This window comes from Gymnoscopelus microlampas, assembly GCF_963454915.1.
Source record: "Gymnoscopelus microlampas genome assembly, chromosome: 19".
NCBI classification, from domain to species: Eukaryota; Metazoa; Chordata; class Actinopteri; order Myctophiformes; family Myctophidae; genus Gymnoscopelus; species Gymnoscopelus microlampas.
Window position 1 is genome coordinate 30,441,356 of NC_139956.1, and position 24,142 is coordinate 30,465,497.

At 46.0% G+C, this 24,142-nt stretch overlaps 1 protein-coding gene across 5 annotated transcripts in view; it reads right to left on the minus strand.

Moving 5' to 3' along the window:
- Positions 1-24,142, minus strand: part of nrxn2b (neurexin 2b) — an 884,672-nt gene that overhangs the window by 120,816 nt on the left and 739,714 nt on the right. For all 5 annotated transcript variants that reach the window (XM_084043029.1, XM_084043031.1, XM_084043030.1 and 2 more), the window contains one exon: positions 9,790-9,971. In XM_084043029.1, coding sequence (XP_083899155.1) covers positions 9,790-9,971 — 182 coding nt within the window. The remainder of the gene's footprint in view (positions 1-9,789; positions 9,972-24,142) is intronic.

Here is a 24,142-nt window from a genome sequence, read left to right on the forward strand (position 1 = left end):
TGGCCAAGGTCGCTTCTTTTGGGCTTGTTTTCCCAGGTTGCTTATTTCTCTCGCAAAATCTGGCAACGATGCACACTTGGTGCTCACAAACATGTGAACCCATGCAAGCACAAGGAAATGTGACATTGTGCCCCTCTCTCTCTCTCTCTCTCTCTCGTATTCTCTGATTCATTATGGCTGACTGGGTGTCAGATCGGACAATCATCCCCAGGGAAGTCAATAACCAAAGCGGATGATAAGGGCATAACAAAGCATCTGTAACAATAATGTTTAGACTTGAGCTGATGATCTGTTTGAGATGGGCGGAGCAGTGGGAGTTCAAAGTGGGGTTACGAGTCCACAGATCTGAGGGAACAAGGCCTGACTCATAAGTCTTCAAGACAAACACTGACAGCGTTTGCACGTAGGGAATAATTTAACGCATGGCTGTAGGGGCTGCCAGAGGGGCAGAGGATGGGTGAATGTTGGGGTATAGTGCTGGAAACGTGACGTATGCGGACTCAAGTCTGCTCTGAAATCGATCGAAGATGTTCACTTTATTAAGAGACAGCTGCAGAGACAGAGGGTCGATATAGGCAAACGTTACTTTATGCCGGAAAGGGCATGGATGAATTATAAATGTACGATGGTACACAACACTGAATCAAATGGAAGAGAAAGGCGAGAGAGGGTCAGCCCAAAAGAGTGAGCAATGAAATACTAACAGGCTTCACCGTGATGTTAGCTCGGTAAATTGCGGCACGGCTGCCAAGAGGAGTTAGGGGTATTGTGTGTGGTGAGAGGCAGAACAGAGAGTGTTCGTATTGTACAGTCATACTGAATTCACCATCAAGGTCACCTTAGGAAACTCACAAGCGGGCTGTCAGAGGTTTAAGTTTGCCGTGCTGAAAGATTGGTTTTAATGAGGCCATCCAGAATGGCAGAATGACGCCTGTACGTTGAAATATACAAGAGAAATGAGTGCAGTAGTTACACAGGATTATTATGACAACCAGCAGCAAACCAGTTACATGGATTATAGGAGTTGGGCTTCGGATCATTTGGCCCCGCTCGGTACAGTAAGACGGGGGTGGCGGGGCAGAGGGAGCCACTGGGGGCGGCTCTGCGGAGATGACATTTGAAGAGGAAAGCCGCAGCCCTCTCCAGGGCAGCTCACAAAGGACTGAGCAGTGCAGCTGGACAAATCTTCTCTTTCGCTCGTTTCCTCGGTTATCTTGTTCTTTTCAAATACCCCCCTCCAACTCTTTTTATCCCCCCCCCCATTCCCCATCACTGTTTCAGTTTTTCCCCCTTTTCCTCGTTCTGTGGGGGCGGTACACATTTTCTCTTTGATAGAACTTCCACGCCAATTTGTGCGGCCGGCGAGGTGTCGAGGCTCATTTGTCCCAGGTTGAATCCTACTACTATACAACTGCATGCTGTCTCCTAGATTAAAGACAGTGAGGTTAGACCACAGACGCACCAACGATAATGTTCAGACACCGGACGCCGTGCAACACAAGCCAGGATATAGGCCATGGTTTGACGGCATGCATGGGTCAGACTACAGCCGTCAGGCACAGAAGGCAGGGCATGGATGTATCATGCCATACCAATCTGGGACAACTTGAGTGTGACCAAATATAGTGTACAAGACGACGTTGTTCCCCCTCGACGTGGATCAGTGGACAGAATAGATAGAGTGGAGAAAAAGCAGGACAGACAAAGAGGGATGGGAGACATAAAGAAAGAGAGAGAGAAACGGAGGGCAAGAGAAAGAGAGAGTGAGATAGACTAGAGAAAGGGAGAAAGGAATGAAATTGGGTGCTCTTGCCTTCCCTGGTGATTACTCCAGGCAGGGCTGAATCCAGGCGGACAGAGCAGCTCTCCAGGACACTAATAGCTTATTGATCCTGGGAGCCCATCCATTTACTCTTGCCTAGAACTCACGGGGCATCAACGGGCAGTCCTGGCCTATATGAGCCAAGCCAGAGATAAGTGCTTCGCGTCGCTTAGTTAGCAAACTGGAGCTCCAAGACGTGCTGTGGTATGGATGTGGCACGGTTTATGGGCAGCTCCATATCTAATGGGAAAATCAACGGTGTCAATGGTGGGCAAACAGAGTGTTTGCCCAACCGTTTGGCCTAAAATCTATTACTGTTAAGCTGCATTGAATGGTTTGTGTTAATTAACCACACTAAAATACTATTTCCAAACATTTTTAACTATCTTGAATGCTTCAGCAAGATCTGAAAAAGGCCTGATTTATAATGGCAAACCGCTCCTTCTAGCCACACGCATTCTAATCTGATAACGACAAAGTCAGGGCTAAATACAGAGATAACAGCATGAGGTATTCTGCTCAGGTATTTGCCCTCTAGGGAAAGCAGGAGGGAGGGAGGGAGGGGGACGCCGGTCTTCATCCAACGTGAAGCCTCGGGGGGCCAAGGACAGCGGGGGGGGGGCCAGGTGGAGGCTATCCCGGCCCCGCTGGCCCCTGTCACTCCTCCTCCACGGCGAGGATGGGGGGAATTAATTAGCAACGCAGAGACGAGGGATTAATCGATATAGGCCTGTCGGCCTCCAGCTTGCTCAGGGAAACAGACCCTGCCAAACCCCACCAGGACCCCGTCTCGTTACCGAGCGCGGCCCCTGCTCCCCTCTGCCAGGCAGCAACATTCATCAACGCAACGCTTGCCGCCCCCAGCCCCCCCCCCCCCCCCTCCTTCATCCCTTTCACCCCTCCACCCCCCGGATTGTTTGGTGGAGTGGCCCATCCCGTGGGCCACTCCACCCCTCCCCCTCTCTCGTGTTTATGCTTCCCGTCCCCAGACAAGATGAAGGAGAGCGGCTTGAGGAAGTGACACTTGTTTAAGGGAAGGGAGATGGAGGAGAGAGGGAGGGGACGGGAGATGGAGGGAGGGAGGGGGGGGGGGGGGGGGGTATTAGAGGAAAGATATAAGTATAGGTAACGACAAGATCACAGGAACGGTGATGTGTGGTACTGCGTGCCATGTGCAGCAGGGCCAGTCAGGTGTGTCGCATGTGTGAAAGTGAGCGTGAAGCATGTCCTTGGCAAATGTGAGTGCGAGCTTGTGCCTGAGTGTGTGTGTGCGTGTGCGTGTGCGTGTGTGTGTGTGTCTGTGTGTGTGTTTGCGTGTGTGCGCGCGCACGGTGAATCTCTGCTGTGCCCGTGCATGCATGCGCCACACAACAGTTAAGCCTGATTTATGCTTGGTTGCATGCCAGTGTTCACACCGAAAATAGCAGATCTACATGTTCACAATGTGTTGCGGTGCGACATGTTGTAGGCTTGTAGATCCACTATTTTCGGAGTTGCGACACCCATGTGCAACTAAGTATAACTCAAGCCTTAGGGCACGGAGGCAGCGTGTGCGTGTGTGTGTGTGTGTGTGTGTGCGCGTGTGTGTGCACGTGTGTGTGCACGTGCGTATGCATGCGTGTACTGTATATACTCTTATAATATGCATGGATATGTGTAATGTACTGTATGTACGTGCATGCCTACTGGATAATACATGTGTGGCTTCCCTTATGACACTTTTCTCCACATTACCATCCGACTAACTGACACCTGCACCTGGAGGCTCCCTGCAATATTCCACCTCAAGGCCCGGGGAAGTCTCCCGCCACCCCCCGTCTAACCCCCTCCCCCCCCCCCCCACACACACACACACCTACCTAACCCCCCCCCCCAACCCTCATCCACTCATATCCTCCCCAGCTGTCGCCGTGTGTCGGATCGCATTTTTCCACCCATGATTAAACAGTCCCTGATGCAAACCCGGGGCTTGATGAGCTAACTGCCTTACAGGGGAGTAGTGCGCGGCGGAACAGGGGGAAAGCCTTCTGAAGTATCGCTCTCTCTCTCTCTCTCTCTCTCTCAACGGCAGCGGAGAGCGAGTGAGATGGAGATGAAGGAGTCATGAGAGAGAAGAGCAGATGATGCGGGGGGCTCACAAAACCCATCGCTCTCGCTTCCTGTTTCGCAGTCAACAGCTTTCACATATTGAGTTTGGGGCGGGATGGAAACCATAACTGTCCCCTCTCTCTTTCTCCGATGACGGGTTGCAGTGCCTGGGTAATCAGGAGCCGTCGTTATTCATTGCTCCGAGTCAGCCGGGATGGCATGGAGGTACTTGGGGAGAAACGACGTGTGGATGAGGGCCCATCGTCTCACAGAGCAGTTACAAGAAGTAATGACTGTCAAATGTGAGCTCTGCCTGCCTGCATGCGGATGGCAATAGATGCAAAAAACACCTACTTGAAAAGGCTTGGGCCGAGTCTCGGTTAAAAGGTAAGTGAAGGTCTTGCATAGGTAAACTGTTGTGGATTCAACTAACTATCAGAGCTGTTTTTGTTCATTTGCTATCCTGCTATTTCATTCATTCTTTCTTTCCATTGGTCCTTTAAGTGATCAGAAACGGATTACTAAAATATTGTATAGTTTCATTATGACCCTTGACACTCTAAACATTGGTCTAGATGCCTTATTTGTTCAGTTAAGTGCAATATTGGCCGAGATATATAGTGAAAATAGATGTTTCGATAATGGCGGCACTCATTTGCATAAAAAGGTTTAGGACATTATGTCCAACTTAGAAACACTGATTATTAGAAGTACATTTCTTTACTTTACTTTAGTAAAGTGAAAAGAAAACATGCTGAATGTAGTTTATTTTGGTATCTGATCAGAAGCAAAACGTCTGAATAAAGATTTTATTACAGGTGAATCTGAAGGTCTAGCAAGGACATCTGCTCCTTCCAGTGGTAAAGGCCAGCATCATTATCTCCCTCTATACCCTTTACTTCCTATATCTCACACCCCAGGCCTTGAAGGGGAGAAATCTAAGGAAGATGGACTGTGATGATATCCTGACCTTTTAAATGGTCATTTCTATCTCCCACGGAACTAACACCCCAGGAAGTCTAGATCTATGAGGAGAGTGGTTCCCAAACTTTTTAGCTCAAGACCCAAAAGAGAAATTATAGATGTTTGCTTGGGACCCTTAACTAGTGAAAATAGCAGATCTACAAGCTCACAACGTGGATCTGCTATTTTCACTACTTCTTAAACTATTGTTTTCATTTATTTGTGGAAATGATTTTATTTTTAGATTTTATTTATGAAAAACTTTTGTTTTAAGCTTTTGAAATATATTTAAAAAATATTATGTAGGAAACTAAAAAAGGGGATATTTACTCACATCCCATAAAAATTGGTCTGCGACCCAAACATGGGTACCAACCCACTGTTTGGGGAACATTGTATTAGGATACCAAGGGCTTCTACGCTTAAATAACAAGTGATTTGATGCTATCCACTTGGACGGTTGTCTGTTTTGGGTAGCCTTTAACCTTTTACAGTCTCTACATTTATTATAATTAAACTTGTAAATTGACCAGAACCATTATATTCTGAATGTTCTATGCTGCAAGACAACAACAAAAAAATGTGTTGGAACAATGATGAGATGAACTCATTGGACGTGTGCGAGAGGCAATAAGGTCTTGGTTTCCGCATGTTTGGTTTGGTTTCTTGTTCTTTAATCAATATTTTCTAGTCTATCAGCCTGGTCGTATATCACAAAATCTGTGCGTTCTTTTCCCACACTGGGTACTGCAGGCAGGGGGCAGCTGGGACATAGTGCTGGGTGGTGTGTGAGAGATAAGGTAATGCCCTACCACAATGTGTTGGCACGCTATTATCAGCCGTGCTCACTGGTAGCAGCATTTGGAGAGAAAGGGGGGGGGGGGGGGGGGGAGAGAGAGAGAGAGAGAGAGAGAGAGAGAGAGAGAGAGACACAGAGACAGAGACAGAGACAGAGAGAGAGAGAGAGAGAGAGAGAGACTTTATGTAACCTTTATTTAACCAGGAGAAATCACATTGAGGTTTGAGACCTCATTTTCAAGTGAGACCTGGCCAATGCATCAATGCATCATACTGCAGTAAATCAAAAAAAGAGAAAATGCTCTCATCCCGATCCTGTGATCTGGTGGACTGACCAAATCCAAAGGAAATCATGGCAACGATGAAGCTATTCTATAGATAAAAACAGACACGCCAAAGTTGGGTATAGTTTTACTATGTGCCATTTTCTAATTTGCCAGTTTTGCTGACAGCTTCCTCTCATGTTACTGTATCTGTGCTGCCATCTTAAGGGTTTCAAATGTTCCCATTCACACACGCTAAACGTATAGAGTGCTAAGCTTTCTCCTCTATTATACTGTCTCTGACATTTTCTCTGTAGTTTTAAAGTAGCTTTCAACTATTTGACAAGAACCTTGGAAAGTGCGATATCAAACCCAAATATAAAAAGCTGACACATCCCTTCAAGTTACTATTCCACTTGTGAGGGTCCATATAGCAAGGAAATGTAAGCTCTACTTTCCGAAAATGATTACATACTGCATTCATCAGAAAACTACATTCTAGACATGGGATATAGATAACAAATTGGTGACCTGACCAGCAGGGCTCTCGTCGTTGTTGAATGTGAGTTTATTTGGTGGTTTGATGGGGTCCACAAGGCCGCCATCAGTCACGATGATATGCAGGCCAGGGCCCCAGGGTTCCCGGGTCTAATTTGCCTGTTCTTCACCCCCTCAAAGAGAGGCAGCCATAATTAACGGGGCCCAAACAGCCACGACATGCTGAGCGGAGTCATTTAGTGGAGTGACTCGGGAGGAACGGAGGCAAATGAAAAGTAATTGCAATGGGAGTGGAGGAGCAGGCCTGGTGTGTCTGAGGCACTGATGTGATGAGAGAGAGAGAGAGAGAGAGAGAGAGAGAGAGAGAGAAGGAAGGGAAAAGGTGTGAGAGAGCTGAGTATCTAAAGAAAGACAAATAAGTTATAGAAGGAGAGAGAAGAACTTAAGATAAAGATTGAGTGACAGGCGGAGAGGCTGTGAGTGACAGGTGGAGATACAACAGCGGAAACCTAGATGTGCAAAAATGCAAGTTACAAAGACTTTCCCAAGGCTCTAAACAGCGCCTTAAAATAGTTCACCTTAATGTAGTTCAACTGTTCCTCCGACGTTTACGCCAGGTTCAAATCCAGGTCGTAACATAGGGATCGTGTCAACCAGTGGAGGGAAGGACAAAAAGGTGTGTGTGTGCGTGCGTGCGTGCGTGCGTGCGTGCGTGCGTGCGTGCGTGTGTGCGTGCGTGTGTTGGTCAGTGGGGTTTCCCCTGACCACAATGGAAACAAGTCCCTGGACTTTTTTGTCCTATCCTTTTTAGCCTAAATGTCTGGCTGTACCTCGTGCTGTTTACATTTCTGTCTAAAAGTATTCAATCAATCAATCGGCTCGGTTGTAGATGTTTGGCTTCCAATGTGGGAGACTCTATTTTTTCGAATCTAAACTCCATAGGTTCTCAAACCTTTTCTCGGGGGACCGAAACTAAATAAGCTATTTCAAACAAGCACATTGACTTTTAAAAGTTTAACTAGTCGACTGTGCCCTGAAAGGCACAACGCATCACTGCCAGCATCATTTACCACACCAATTATGTAATGTGCTAATCTGTCATCATTTCACTACTAATTATCACTTCCTGGTAGCAATTGGGTGCATGATTGTCCTTGACATGCAGTATAGTTGGTCCATGTGCAGCCTTAACTCCCTCTCCCCCTCCCTCCTAGCCCCTCTCTAATCTCTCTCTCCCCTCCTCCTCTTTCCCTTCCTGCACTGCCAGCTCTCCCTATGTCCTTCTCCGTCCGGGGTGCGTCGGATGAGAGGCGACCCCAAGGTCAACTGTGTTCCTGTTGCTGCAAGGCGCCAGCAGCCCAAACAAATTGGGGTCAGAGGGAGATGGGAGAGGTGTGTATGTGTCTCACACACACACGGCGCACACACACACACACACACACACACACACACACACACACACACACACACACACACACACACACACACACACACACACACACACACACACACACACACACACACACACACACACACACAGAAGGTTGCGTATCAAAGTCCATTTATCTGAATGAAGCAGTTACAAGATGGGGTCGATAGGGACATAGTGAGGGGGGGAGAAAATGATATAACAGTTTTTTTGTCTGTGTTTGGTCAGCGAGAGACTGACCAGACAGCGTAAAGACGGAGAAAAGACAGTAAAGACACAATAAAGGTGAGTAAAAGCAGAGTACAAATGGAGTAAACAAACAAACAAACAAGTCTCACCATGCAGCTGAATGTCTTTGACGTGCGTGTGTGTGCGTGCGTGTGTGCGTGCGTGCGTGCTTGCGTGCGTGCGTGCGTGCGTGCGTGCGTGCGTGCGTGCGTGCGTGCGCCGTGGTGGTGGGTGGATCAGAGTTATCAGGTTATGACCTTGGCTAGCTAATTAAGAGAAAAAGCTGCCATTAAAAGGAATACGCAGTTTGAATGCGCTACTGGGTGGAGGGGGAGGAGGGGGTAGAGGGGGCGAAGGGGTCAACGAGCCGGTTAGTAGCAGCATTAATGCATTTTTTAAATGCCTGATGTCCCTTAATTGCCATTTAAAGCTGTCATTAGAGATGGTTTGGAGACGGCCCTTTAGCCTAACATATGAAAGTAATAACAGCGGAGATGGGGCTAATAACTCGTTTGGCAGGAGATATAAAGAGGTGAAGAGGCGCTCTTTGACCATCACTCATAATTTTACACATAATGACACCTCTTTTTCATCCATCTGCGATGCAGCCAAAACCTACACTTATGTGCAACGGTTTCGCGTAATTGCCGTTACTACTGTACTAGATCGGTCTGTGTTGCTTGCGGTTGCTGAATGATTGATGTTTTGGTTTGGTTATTTTTTTCTGTTCCTTTTTTTCTCCTCCATCTAGGTATGGCATGGTACAAGACGAATTTCTACTCGGACCAAATAACATATCTGTCAATCAATAATGCTTTAGCTGTGCATGAAAATTGAAAAATCAGAGCCTAAAAATTGCAGTACTTTTTCAAATCGATAAAACGATTTCTTTCCTCAACATTGTTTGGAATGAATGGACCTGCTCAATTGTGATATTCATCCCAAAACCCCAACACAAACCTAGCCGTGCACACGCTCCCAGAAGACTTCATACATTTTCGCCGGAAAATATCCCCATCCATAACGCGAGGCGGCTTGTGTGATCTCATGTGTACTGCCCAGAATCCGTTAACCTCGGCCTCATACTGGAAGGGGAGTCCACCAAGTCCCCAGCCTCCACCATGATAAATGTATGACTCCTCTAAAATCCACCCACCCAACCCCACCCACCATTCTGTTCTTCCCCCTGGTGGCTAGACCTGGTACACCGGTTGATCTGTATTCTCTCTCAAGAGACTGGTTTGACAAAAAGCACTCCCCATGTTCCTCACACTGGGCTCTGTAGTCCTCTCTTCTGCCTCACTGACCCCTTTCTGTTCCCAGGTTTCTGCCTTGCCCTTCGTTATATGCAACCTTCTCTTGGTCCCAAAGCGACCGGTCCTCTTCCTTCCTTCCTTGGTTTACCATTCAAAACAAGCGCAGGGGTCATCAATATGTCGGTACACGGACACATGTGTCCGTGGCAAGACTTGGCCGTGTACAAATGGAACCAAATGGACCCTACGGGTCCATTTGGTTCCATTTGTACACACTCAGAGTTACAGACCTGTAATGGTCATTTAGGGCTAGCTCTTTATGTGTTTGTCTATATTGTATGTCCATGGCAAAAATAGAATTTTGTCAAAAATGTTCACCACAACCCCTGAATAAGCGTAATGGAACCCCCCGCTCCCCCCATCGGTCCCAGCGGTTTTGCTTACTATGTGCAGCTCCAGGTAGTCGCCCAGTCCCTTGGCGCTCTCCACCCTGACCAGAACGGCCTCCTTCAGCTGCGTGCTGAAGCCCACCGCCAGCCTGTCTGCCCGCGTGCTCGGCCGGTCGTTGGGCGGCCAGGTGTACGTGATGAGGGCTCCGCCTCTGCCGAAGATGTAGGTTGTCCCAGCTGTCGAACAGAAAAAAGGAGAAAATGGAGTCAGAAAAAAGGGGTTAGAGAGTGATGTTATATTCATTGGCTGTTTTCCAAAAGCGCTAATGAGAAACGGCAATCCCACCGGTTAAAGTCAGTGCTGACTTTTGTACGTTTATAATGAGGCCCAACCGTGTCCTTAATCGGCCTTGTAAAAATGCGGATGCAAGATTGAAAAACTCTGTATATAATGAACAACAGTTGTAGTTCAGTATTAGTAGACTATTGAAGTTGACAATAGCTAGGGGAAATTATAATCTGCAGAGCAAGTGCAGTTTCTGCCTCCCCAGCTGTGCAGCATACAAACTAGGGCAAACTGACAAACTTTGGGTGCCTGGTTGCTGAGCCAGTCTGTGCACAGTCCATATGCTCCTTGTGAACGCAGAGGCCGCATCGTCTCTTACATCTCTTCTTTCTCTGCATTTGTTTCCCTGTATATCTATATCAACCTATCTGTGGAAGAAAAACATCATATGCCAAAAAGAAATCTTTAAAACCGACAACTTCGCCAGCAAGCGTAACCTATATGAACGTTCCTCAGATCTCCCAGTGAAGCGTTCTTTCGAATTCAAGCCCAAAAATATGTCCGCCTCGAAGGAGAGGTGAGCCCAGCCCAAGTTCTGGGCCAACAGGCACAGTGTCGAATGAGAAGTGACAGGTGACGGGGTGACGCGGCTAGCCGCTCACGGTTCCCCGCGGTCGCCGTAGCTTCTGTCTGCCCTTAATAAAGCCAAGACGACTTGACGTAACACATAGGGAAATGCACGCATGACCGTGCGCACAGACATCGTTCACGTTCGCCGAACAGACACAACAGTTCGTGCTGTCGCGTGCGTGTGGCACAGCAAGCGTGGGTTTTCATATTGCTGCTTGTTTTTAATGCCCTTCACGAGCAAGGCTCCTCGCCAGAGAACAGGGGGAGAAGTGTGTGTGCGTGTGTGTGATGAATGCAGAGTCAAGGTCCCATCAAAGCACATACTCGTCTCCCGGGGAAGACGCACCCTGACTCACGCTGAAAAGATGCACACAGTGAAAAATGCTCAGTGTTCATTTAACTCGGAAAGAGTGAAAAAAAAACGGTCCATTTGTACACTCTCTCTGAGTCAAATGAACACTGAGGCTTTTACTGTGTGCACTGAAATAGAGACGTGAACTGTGCCTTTTATTTTTGAGCAATGCTGATTACAAAAGGCTGGTAGCCATTTGAAATCGGAAGATATGATTTGGCTCCCCATCCTCACCCCCCCATCACTCTCTCCCTCCCTGCCTCCTTCCAACCATCTCTCTCTCTCTCTCTCTCTCTCTCTCTCTCTCTCTCTCTCTCCCCCCACACTCCCAATGGAGCTAAGCCCTCCGCCTTGGCTCTGGTTGCTTTCTGGCGGCTGTATTATTTTAGCGCTGACTAATTATCGCAGCACGGCGAGGAGAGCTATAAAGAGGTTCAGGGGCGCCAGAGGAGATGAGGAAGGAGGAAATAAGGAGAGGATAGGAAGAGAGAGAGAGAGAGAGAGAGAGAGAGAGAGGGGGGGGATGTGCAATACAAGGCAGTAGGGATGCAGGAAGTTGTAGGTGTTTTTTTGTATGGAGTGCAGCGGGTTTGCAGCAGTGCTGCCTACTGGAGACAGAGATGAGGAGGAGCTGATTTCTAAAATGGCCGACAGACAAAGGAGGGAAGTAGAAGACTATAAAGAAGGCAAATACTGTACTGTAGCAACGCACTAGAAGTGAGTGGGTCACAGTCAAAATATCGTCAGGTTATGATGACATGCTGAATGCATGTCAATGCATAACGACAGAGAGAGGGGGGGGGGGGGGGTCCTGTATATATATCAACATTTTAAGCATATGAACAGTGCGAACACACGCGCACGTCCGTGCACGTTGCCTTCACGATTTCGCGTGTCGCTATCACAATTTTTCAACACATCAAGTGTTACAGTTTCACTTCACAAATTTAGATTATTATGAAGAACACTGGATATAAATAACATACATTTTATGATCAACTTACAGTCATAGAAAGTTGTGAGGAGAGAATAAAATACTGTGATATTTGGCTGTTTTGGTAGCCCCACTCCTTCCCATTAATAAACCATTTGAAATCGAACATTTGAAACGCAAATGTAAAAATAACGAATCAAATTGTAAATGTAGGATTCACAAATGCACCTTTATGAAGAAAAAGAGTAGGCTACAGCTCAGCAAACAGCCATTTAAACTATGTCGGGTTCATGGTTAAAATGAACAAAACAAAAGCAGAAAAGTCTCTTCTTCATCAGTTAGACAAACAGACCACCAGCGCTAACGGGAGGTAAAAAAAAGAAAGAAAAGTGTGATTTTCACTTCTGAAACGCGTTTGATCTTTCTCTAAATGTTTTTTCCATGAAACTCACTTTTCATGGAGCATTTTGTCGTCATAGCCATACAGCCCATGTTCAGTGGTAGTACAATTATTCACACACAGACACACAGACTGCAAAGAGGAGAAATGGATTGAGTACTTTCTTAAGTAGGCGGTACTGCAGTGGTACAGAGAGACACCAGTCTAAGCTCAGCTCATGCAAATGAGGCTAATAAATGTTAGTGAATATTTTTTGTCTCTCCTAAATCATCTTCACGAGTCACATTTTGCTTGTGGGCCGCCAGTTTGACACCCCTAGTAAGCCAAAGTACAGGTATGGTACTGCCGAGGGAAGTTACATTGATGTTGTGCCGATCGATTTACATTCCCAGGGCATAAAAACGGTCAAGATTGGTCGAAAAAAAACAGCTTATTCCCTCCCTATATACTGTAGACTCTTTCTGCCATAGTGCAGGCTTTTCTCCTCATGAGAGGAGGAGAAACGCCTGGGAACGAGGTTAGGGTTTAAGTGGTTAACATTACTGTCAACAGACATACTGTGAACCGTCGACGGTCGTTTTCTTTCCTTAGCACCTGGATAAACTCCAGTGTCTCCTCAGCTTTGAAACATACTAAACCAGTATAGTGAGGCGGCTTACGGTTCCAGTAAAGCATTCGGTGGAACTTTACCTGCATATGAACGCACGCACAAACACACTCGCATTTGTGAACAGACACATCACTTCGTGCTGCCACATGCATGTAGCCATCATTCTGCAATATATAACTGCAGCAATATATAACTCCTAGGGCTCAACCTGGCTCTGTCTAGCCCACGCTAACTGGTCAGTTGCCGTATAACCCCTAGGGAAGATATGGCTCTAGCTCATGCTGATTGGTCAGCAGCTGTATAACCCCAAGGGAGTATATTAAAGCTGACTAATCAGTTTATCACTCTCTGTCTGTCTGTCTGTCTGTCTGTCTGTCTGTCTGTCTGTCTGTATGTACTGTATGTATGTACTGTATGTATGAATGCATGCATGTTTTTTTTAAGAATCAAAAAAAGTGTAAAGAAGTGGGTAAAATTTGTTATTTTGTGAGGGGTTAAAAAAAGCTGTTAAATATTCATAAAACCCACATTGCACTTCAATGGGACAGACATTACAGATTAATGTATGATCGCAGAAAGTGCAATATGAGGACAAAGGGACATTGTTATCAGTAGATTCTCATTCAGTATAACTATTCAATGGTATAATTAATGGTCTTGGGCATTTAAGCTGATGCTCTTAGCTAGAAAAACTTAATTACATTGTCTGCTCAAAGAAACTTTGACAGCAGACGAGGCTATGTTTGGCACTGAACCCGTAGCCTTCGTGCTACACAAACTGCAAGCCACTAATAGACCACACTCAACATATTGTGACAATATACCTATTTTGTAAAATGGTTGATTGTTTTCAGTAATTGCAGACATTGAAGTGTCTGACATACAGTAATACTGTACTGTAGGTCAAAGGGAAATGCTAACCTGCCAACACCCCCCCCACACACACACACCCCCTGTCCGTCTTTTTCTTGCACTATTATGCTTGAACTGCACCTATACCTAATCTGCTGTATATAGAATACACTGTGAAGTTGTTTACACAAAGTAGGTGGCAGCTACTGTGAAAAGATTATGTTGGTATAATATCACGTTTTTTTTATAAACATTGTACATTTGATGATGCTCTATCTTATTCTCTTTTTGCTATTTTTTTTGCACTCGCTTTCTTTTCTTTAAATCTTTTTATGATTTCTATCATTATTCTGTTGTTATTATCTATGCTGCTGCATGTCTGAAGGAAGCCAAACCAAAATAAGTTTTACTCTTATGTACCTGTACACAAGATGTAACAATAAAGTACAACCTTGAGGTGTTCGTTTGACAGCTGACAGCTAACCTGTTACCCGAGTGATACAATTTGGTCTAATGACACGTGAGGGATATCACTTTTTGTATTTATTGTTTCCCAATCTTAATTGTTTGGTGCCAAGCTTACCGTGCGTCGCCACAATACAACAGAACAGAGTTATTATCGCTGCATTTCTAATGGATGTACTCACAGCTGAGTCAATTAACACCCGAATTCCTGCAGAGCGTCTGCCATATGCTTTTTGTGTCCCCCGGGGTTTTCCTGTGCATGTGATTCGAGCAACAAGGAAGTCGCACAACTTTTTTGCAATTGTCTCTCGGGAGAAAACTTGTGTGCTGGTTGACAAGGTGTAAAGTTGAAGCGGTATCAGCCAAAAACAATATCTAACTACATGTTCCTTGTACTTCCTGTCTCGACAACCCCCCCACCGCCACCTTTTTTGTCTACATCTCTGCCTTGTCTTCCGCTGCGGAGGTGTGAGTTTGCCTGCAGTGCTTTGATTAGTCCTGCTGTGAGAACCACCTACAGTACCATGGGGTTGAATGTCTGTGTGTGTGCTGCTGTGCGTATGAGTGTGAGTGTGTATGTGTACAGATTATATATAGGCCTGCAATAATTATCACATGATCAGTGGAGTAAAGTAACTAAGTACATTTACTCAAGTACTGTACTTGAGTACAATTTTGAGTTACTTTTGACTTTACTGGAGTACTTCCAATTTTCAGTACTTTTACTTCGACTCCACTACATCTCAGAGGCAAATATAGTTTTACTTACTCCACTACAATTATTTGAAAACTCTAGTTACTTGCTGTAAATTTTGATTATTATTACAAAACATACATGAACCAATTCAGCCCTATACATTTTTGCCATTTGAAAATAGCAGATCTACAAGCTCACAATGCCTTTTGTGATCTTGTAGATCTGCTATGTTCAAAAGATTTTTACACATTTGAACATTTGACATTCTGCACAATGAGCACTTTCTACTGTTGGTACTTTAAGTGCATTTTGATACCAATACTTTAGTATGTTTACTCAAATACATTCTAAATTCCAGACTTTTACTTGTAACAGCAATAAAACATGTATTATATAAAAAATATATATAATGCATAGCAATATTGATACTTTTACCTAAGTAAAACATGTGAGTACTTTTTCCACCACTGCACATATTCACCTGATCACAATTATCTGAGATCATCGCAACTACTTTGCATAATCTCTAGAATCGCTTCCATCCATCTGCATAAAGACATCTGAATAGAATTAACAGAAATGTTTACAAATGTCATGTTCGCATCATTATTTCTACGTCGTTGTCCACACTCTTTTAAGCACTTTCAACATGGTGGTTGGGGCCCTATTTTGGGCATTCAGGGCAAAAGAAAATAACATTAGTGTATGGCCTGTTTTGGCCATAGTACATTATTTATTTGGCTTATTGGTCATTGTCAGTTATTTCTTTGTATATTTCAGTAATAAGCTTTGGATATTTAAGTTATCTATCACCTGCCATCTGCCTTGTGCAGTTTTTGTTTGCAAATTATGTAATTTTAATTTATTACATTAAAAATGTTCAATGGCAAAAACAAGGAAATCATTGAGCACAATTATTTGTATGACAATTAATCGGCAACAAAAATGTCATGATCGTGACAGCACGTGCTTGAGAATCTGTGTATGCACAGAACACGCTGTTCTCCTCTTTAAGATGTGCTATTTTCAGAGCGCAACACCCGAACGCAAAGAAACATGGAATGACTTGTCTTGTAGTTCTACTGGATCTCTTCTCCACTAGTCCCTCCCTAACATTTTTGTCTAGTTTTTATTTGTTGATGAAATTGTCCCCACATTTAAGGTCCTTACATACCGGCGAATATAGCGAATATACGCAAAATTCGGACTCGTTCCGAATAATTAAAAGACGCTTTTTCGCTTCGCTTTTTCGCTTTTTCGCTCCATGTACGGAGCCATTGACTTTATAAGGTTTTTTAAAAAAACGCATTATTCGCACGAAAAAATCGCCCCGGTGTGTAAGGACCTTATGTCTTAGTTTTAGTCACCAAATAGTCTTTATTTAGTTTTTATTTATTTTTCATCAGTGACAAAAGGTAGTCGATTAACATTTGTGTCATAGTTTTAGTCGACAAAATTAACACAGGTGCACTTAGGTGCACCCTTCCGTATAGCTTCTCTCTCCCAAACACAGGAAATTGTGTTCCTGTAGACGCTCGGCCAAACCGGATGCACCGTAAAGAAATGAAGCCCATCTCTACTGCGGTACTTTACTCCTGCGCCACCCAAAACACCCTTGGAGAAATTTTCAGGCCAGGAATTTCAAGCTGGAGGGCCGTTCATGAGGATTTCACCTATTCTGATGTTGGAAACGTCCCAGTTCCCCCTTGGCATGAACGCACCATTAGATAGGATAAGGGAAGGGGTGGAGGTGAAGGAGAGAGAAACGAGGGAATGAAACTGCATCAAGGAGATTAAATGTGGAATGTGTGGGGGTGTGTGTGTGTGTGTGTGTGTGTGTGTGTGTTCTCCAGAGACCAACAGACCCTGAACAAAACTGATTCTCTCTCTTCACTTGTTGAAAATGTGCACGTTAAGGGTAAATTACCACAGTCTCTGGACTCGTTGACAGACAAAACAGCCGGTGGAGTATGGATTTCTCTGACCTTCACTCTGGAGCGCTCTAATCAAGCAATCTGCTCACGCCACTTCCAGTGGAATAATAACAGTGATGCAAATGCTCCGTTGCACCCATTTGCTTCACGTCACTGGAGAAAAAGTCACTAATATTTATTACTTTTGTCCAATTAGCTCGGGCGCCATCGATCCGGACAATCAATCCCACCTGGAGCTCTGGGCGGCGGGGCGGCGGACGGAGCATCAAGCGATACATCAAAGACATGGTGGGACGCCCTGTAATTATTATTTCCATTCACGGAGGCTTGCTTTGGTAATTTGGTAAGAGGGAGAGGGAAAATAAATGCTATTTTGCTATGTGCACAGATCCAGGAGAAAAGAATAATCAGAGACGACTGGTGACTCACAATGGTAATGAAAAACCTATTGATTTTGTATTCTTCATCTTTCTCGCTTTCGCTCTCTCGCTCTTCTGTATGCAGGGCAAAGGGAGAAGTGCCTGTTTGGGATTGAGTTAATCATTTTGGGATGGCTTCTTTGTGAGCAGCCATTGATTCGGGCCGGTGGATTCTAGGCCACTGGCGTCCACTCACTGCAGGGATAAACAGGTCACATCGCCGAGGCGCGGACGCCACAATTCTTCATGCGGCCCGCAAACAATGTTTGTCAAAGCGCCTGCCACAGAGGGCTCCTGGGGATTCGCAACATGAAAAGCCGGCGGAAAATAGGCTAGGAACTGAAAAGCGCAAAGAAACGGAGAGAAAAAAGGCCAATATTTGGAGGCAAGAATTACATGACACAAGCATACATGCACGCACATGCGCATGCACGCGCGCACGCACACACACACTCACACGCTGGTCATTTCGAAACTCGCGGACCTCCTTTCGTTCAATAACTCAATAACATACAGACGGCTCCTGCAGCCTTCATGTGGGCCTATTATTGCATCAGCACAGGCCTCTTCTTTGAAGTTGTTAAGGAGAGAGACAGCGCTATTGATTCCTTTTAAACGAGCGCACACAGAATGTCTTTTTTTCCCCGTTGGCTGCTCCATATGCTTCAGATTCAGATGCAGGTGGTTGGTGGTGGTGGGGAGGGAGAGAGATGAGACATTTACTGTACCAAAAGTTTCTTCAAAGGTTCTTTGAAGCGGCAGAGTTGCACACAAACACCTTGACGGGAACTCAGGTGGAACGCACGCACACACCCTCTGACTCATACGTTATGCTCTCTCTTTCGCCCTCCCACCCACACATACACACACACACACACACACACACACACACACACACAATATACCCTGGCATTCAGCCGACTGGACAGGGCCCGCGGCCACAAAGAAGACAGCTAGGTACAGTGTGGGAGGGCCCGTATCTCCCTGCCCTGCTGTGACATACCTGGAGAGAACACTGCTGAGCAGTATTAGCAATTAAGTTGACCTATTTGAGGCCATCATGCTCACTGAACAGAGAAGGAAGGTGGTTGTAAACTCGTGAACCCTATGGTAGTGGTATCGTCCCTATTCGGGGCCAACGTTTCGCAAAAAATAGCTGATCTACAAGTTCACAATGGCGTAGAGATCCGGTGAAGAGGGGGGGGAAAGGACTGAAACGGCCTCTCTCTGTCACTTCATTTTCACCACGCCACTTTTTGCACTTTCTAAGTAAAATATTATATCGAGAGCCTCAATATTCATTTGTCAGTGGGCGAGCCTATGTTGTTGTTGTTTATGGACATTCAGGTAGTACCACTTGTCAACCAGTAGTGGTCAGACAAAAACAAAATACAAAAAAAAATCACAAAAAAAGTGATAGGAAAACAAACCTACAAAAGGAGGTAATGGTGTAAGAAGAGAGAAGACCCAGAACACTGAGGATTGTCGGAAATGGAATTGGAATTACTGACTGTGATCTGTGGATTTACCTGCTTTGATCATGTCTCCCCTTCGGTACTGACCCCCGTCTGGACAACGTTCAAAGACAAAAGTGAACGCTGCAGGGATTGGACTGCCGCAGCAGGAGGCTTGACCACGGATTTGGAATGCGGACGAACTGACTCACAAGTTGACATTCCATTTCTGCCCACGTTTGCTGCACCCCTGCTTTTCCCCAGGTGTTGCGATCCCTAAACCCTGGGGTAATCACCATGCTGGCTTGTGGTGGACATTTTTGTCAAAATTACATTTTTGCCACAGACATACAAAATGAGTGGACAATAATATTACCAGAAACACATAGCTAGCCCTCATTGACCATAATATGTCTGTAACTCTGAGAGTGTACAAATGGACCCCTACGGGTCCATTTGGTTCCATTTGTACACTCTCAGAGTTAAGGGGGGTCCTTGCAAATAAAACATTTGAGAACCACTAGTACTAGTCGACTGAACATTATAATGGTGTGTAAAAAAGAAAATTTAAAATTTGCCACGTACAAGGCCAAGTCTTTGCCACGTACACATTTGTCGTGTACGGACATATTGATCTGATGACCCTGGCCCCCACACCTTCAATAAAACCAGTGTTGCTTGCGACTCAAAATACTGTCATTCTGTACTGCCAGATGCCATAACACACACACACACACACACACACACACACACACACACACACACCCCCACCCCCACCCGCTGTCTAACAACCTTGTCGTGTCGCTCTTCCTTGCCTCGGATAGCTATTTGCCTGTAGCTCTCTGTATAAGAAAATATAGCAATAGCAGCCCTGAGATTGGCTGCATCTAGCGTGGAAATAGCCAGCGCTCTCTTTTCTGATGGGACTGGGTAATATGCCGCTGTATCTATCTCTTTCACAAGATTGCTATTTGCAGAGAGAGAGAGAGAGAGAGAGAGAGAGAGAGAGAGAGAGAGAGAGAAGGTGGAGAGGGGCGAGGAGAGGTGGGGTGGTTGGGTTGCGCGGAACGTTGACGCTTTGAATACGACATCTGCACATCTATTTATGGACGACATGCGTCGTGTCATGCAGTTTTTGTTAACACATCTTGAGAAAAAAACCCAACACTTTCTCTATACGAAACCAATATCTACACAGTACCACTCTTCCAAAGGAGAATCCTTTCTAGCCAAGGGAGATGCTGGGTTTCTGGGCTACAGGCAGGACTACTCTGCTTTGTACACACGGCAGCTGGAGGAGAGAGGTGTGTGCGTGTGTGCGTGTGTGTGTGTGTGTGTGTGTGTGTGTGTGTGTGTGTGTGTGTGTGTGTGTGTGTGTGTGTGTGTGTGTGTGTGTGTGTGCGCGTGCGTGCATGTGCGTGTGTTTTATTCTCTGCTCTGTGTAGGTGTCTACTCCACCAACGCATCTGTTATAAAGATTTTATAATTAGGCGAGTAAAATCAGAGAATTTGACTCTTATAAACAATAAATATTTTGAATCTTGGTGATAACTGTGCTCCATATAATGCCTTATGTATGTCTGAGGTCCCTTTCTCCTTTGACCATCACCATGTAATGTGAATTAATAGTTGTCTATACCAATGTGAACCAGACAGATGTCTGTAGATGTTGGGGGGGAGCGTCACACTGTTGAAAGACAGTTTGACACACTGATAAGAGGAAGCGTCTCACAGAAGGGGTCCTGCTTACATACATCATCTGGAGAGCTCATCAATTAGCCCAAACCCCCCCAATCCTGTGTCTAGCATCCCAGACGTCCCGAGACCACCCGGGCCCCCGATCCACATCTCAGATTCACATCAGAGATGTGTCTGTCTGTCAACGCGCAGGAGCACGTGTGTGCACGTGTATCCTCGGCGGGTGGTGCAGGGAAAACCTGTTTTCAGATATGCAGATAATGCAGTGTGTCTACTCTCTTCCTCTCTTTCTGTCACGAGTGTACACGCACACCGCACACGCACGCACACACACACACACACACACACACACACACACACACACACACACACACACACACACACACACACACACACACACACACACACACACACACACACACACACACACACACACACACACACACACACACACACACACACACACACACAAACAATACAAAGCCGCGCACCGATGGCAACGTTCCACTGTAGTTCTCCTAATAACATGCCAATCAAGTGGTGCGGGCAGACACATAGGCTTGTGTATATTTCAGCTGCCCTGAGGAATATCTCTGTTTCATTATTCACCCAATTCACAAGGTAGACTTCACACGCAGGCGGCCGAACCTGCACGCACGCCCCCCTCCCCGACGGCCAAACAAAGCGAGAAAAACAGGGAAAGTAGATCAACATCAGCGGGGCCTCGCGGCTGATCGTCTCGAACATAGGGCAGAGCACAGAGGCACAAATAGAGAGAGTGGCAGAGAGACAAAAAGGGGGAACATGTACGTGAAACAGACAGTCGGCAGGGAGAGAACAGAAATGCACAGTTGGGATGCCTCACCTGTGGCTGATTGAATAGAGAAATCACGCAGCGTCACGTGGAGGATAACATAGCTCCGCCCCATGTCGGGTTATTAAGCCATAATAATCTGTAAAGGTCAGACTGTTTTGTTGTTGCCGTGTGTACATGTATGAATGCACGGGATTGCGTGTCTGTCTCAATAATGCACATCGCCGCGGACCCGATTAGTGTCAACGTCCTCTTAATTACGTAACTGTGTACTCAACCAAAGGAAAAGCGATGAGCTAACGGCGTGGTTAGCCACTCCATCTCCCGCTGTGTTGACCTTATAAAATGCTGGCCTGTGTCGCACAATTACAGAGGCGTAAAGTTCACGCGTCAGCCGCACCGCATCCATCCCTTCATTTGTGTCCTAGGTGGACACAGATGAAACGCGCAACACATGATTAAATGGAAAGGGTTGGGGGTGGGGTGTCGGGGTGGGGGGTTTGGGTTGTGGATTCCCTCGTCGGCCAGAGCAGCCTCGAGCCCTGCCCTCCTCCGAATCAGGTTAGCCCTCTATTGGATTTCTCCCTCCATCTTGTTACAGCTGTAATGGCCTTTCCGTATAAAAGGCCACTTCTCAGAAATCGAGTGAGCCAACACCTAGGCACATGCAGTTTCTCCACACAAACATCAACTTCCACTTGAGCGGATTAGCGCTTAGCATGAAATGGACTCTGGCAGCGGCAACACACTCGACCGGAGGTGGATGCCCCATTCTAAATGGCCATTTAATGAAATGAGTGCGGTTGAGTGCTCAAACGACTTGTTATAGTGCAGTTTATTTTATTTATTTTTTACTCGTCTCGTCGGCCAACGGCCGGGGGGGTTGAAGGGAGGAGGAATGCTTGCTTGCTGTGGCTGACGGCAAATGACCTTCAATTTGGACACGGTGAGAGGAGGAAGAAGTTATGGATAGATAACAGAGGGGGGGGTGGAAAGACGGAACGGACAAACGGATGGACAGACGAGCGGGAGGGGAGTGCAGGCGACAGATAAAGCGGGTGAGCGATTGAAGGAGATACCGAGGGGGGGAGGGCGGGGGGGGGGCAGCAAGGTGAGTGGGATCGATAGAAGACGTCTCCCTCCATTCCCTGGGACTCCATTCCTTCAGACTCTAGGGCATCACACATCAAAGGGAGTGGCTCACGGAGGGGAGATGAAAGGACGTGTGTGTGTGTGTGTGTGTGTGTGTGTGTGTGTGTGTGTGTGTGTGTGTGTGTGTGTGTGTGTGTGTGTGTGTGTGTGTGTGTGTGTGTGTGTGTGTGTGTGTGTGTGAGAGAGGGCTGGTATGCATGAGGCCCATGTGCTTTCGCTGTGTGTACATAATATATGTGCATGTATGACTAGCTGGCACATAGGTAAGTCTGCATGGAACATGAAAGCTGCTTGCTGGTATTGAGTAAGTTACACTGATGCACATTCTCAGGTGCTGAAGTTCTACTTATCTCACCCCTTTCTTGTTTCTTTTTTGATATAATCAATTTGATGTTCCATGTTTTTCTTTGTGATTTCGATGAACGTGCAATTTTTTTTTCTGTTTGCATTAATATGTTCGAAATAAACATGACAAAAAAACATTAAATGCACATTCTCTGCTACTCCACCCACGTCAGTGATATTGTACGTCTGGAGACGTATCACCACCTTGTGTACGGATTGGAAAGCGCTCGCCTTTGAGCGTAGAAATGGTATTCAATTCATAGAAGTATACCCTGTTTCAACACCTTTCTTTGTTCCAGAGACTACGGCACTGTCACGGGTCAAATGTACTGCATGATTACTTTCCATTCATTCGGGAAACCAAAAATCTCACAATGTGGATTTAGGGTGTTTTTTTCACGCTCACTGCATGCGCCTGTCAGGGGATTATATTTCGGCATTTAGGGAGAGCGGGACGGGCAGAGCGGGGCGGGGCGCACAAGCTGCTGAATAAATGTCTGTTGTGTACTTCGCTGAGAGCCCTGACAATGGGAAGCAAATCAAGCTGAACCAATAATGTGACGAGACAAAGCCCAAACATGGAGGAGAAAGGAGAACAGGGAGGGAGATTTACCGCGTCATGTCTGTAACCACCACAACATTTAGCCAGAGGGTCTCTCTCTCTCTCTCTTTCTCTCTCTCCCTCTGTCTCTCTCCAGTAAAGGAGAACATCTCTCTCCATTCTTCCATTGCTTAACCCCCTCCCCCTTCTTGCAGCGTCTCACTGTCTTTTTCTACCTTCCTCTTTAACCCTGTTTTATTTCTCCCTCTCCATCTTATCCCTTCTTGACTCTTTAACCAACTCTCTCCCCCTATGTGTGTGTCTGTCTGTCTGTCTCTCCTCTGCTTCCCTCCCTCCTGCGTTGTCTACAGGTTGGCACATAGAGCAGGCTCTGGCCGTTACATAACCAACCGTTTGTTGTCTTGCTTGTCAAGCGAGCTATGGCAAGCACTAAGCAGAAAATAAGGCATCAAGTGAGCGAGAAATGCTGGGGCCTAGTTTACAAAGCCCTGGCAATAGGCTGGCACAGTGTGTGTGTGTGTGTGTGTGTGTGTGTGTGTGTGTGTGTGTGTGTGTGTGTGTGTGTGTGTGTGTGTGTGTGTGTGTGTGTGTGTGGACGGACTATAGGCAAGACTGGTTTCTTAATTCGATTAACCTTAAGTCAACACCACGTATGTTAAGTTTGCCCCCTAATGCCTTTCTCCTTGCACATTGTGTTGACTTTGCCCAGCAACCCCAGGGCAGCCGTCTAAACCTCCCAACCATCGCTCTCACATGCAATTTCCTCTACTCGTTGCCTGGAGGGACCTTTCAAGCTAAACACAA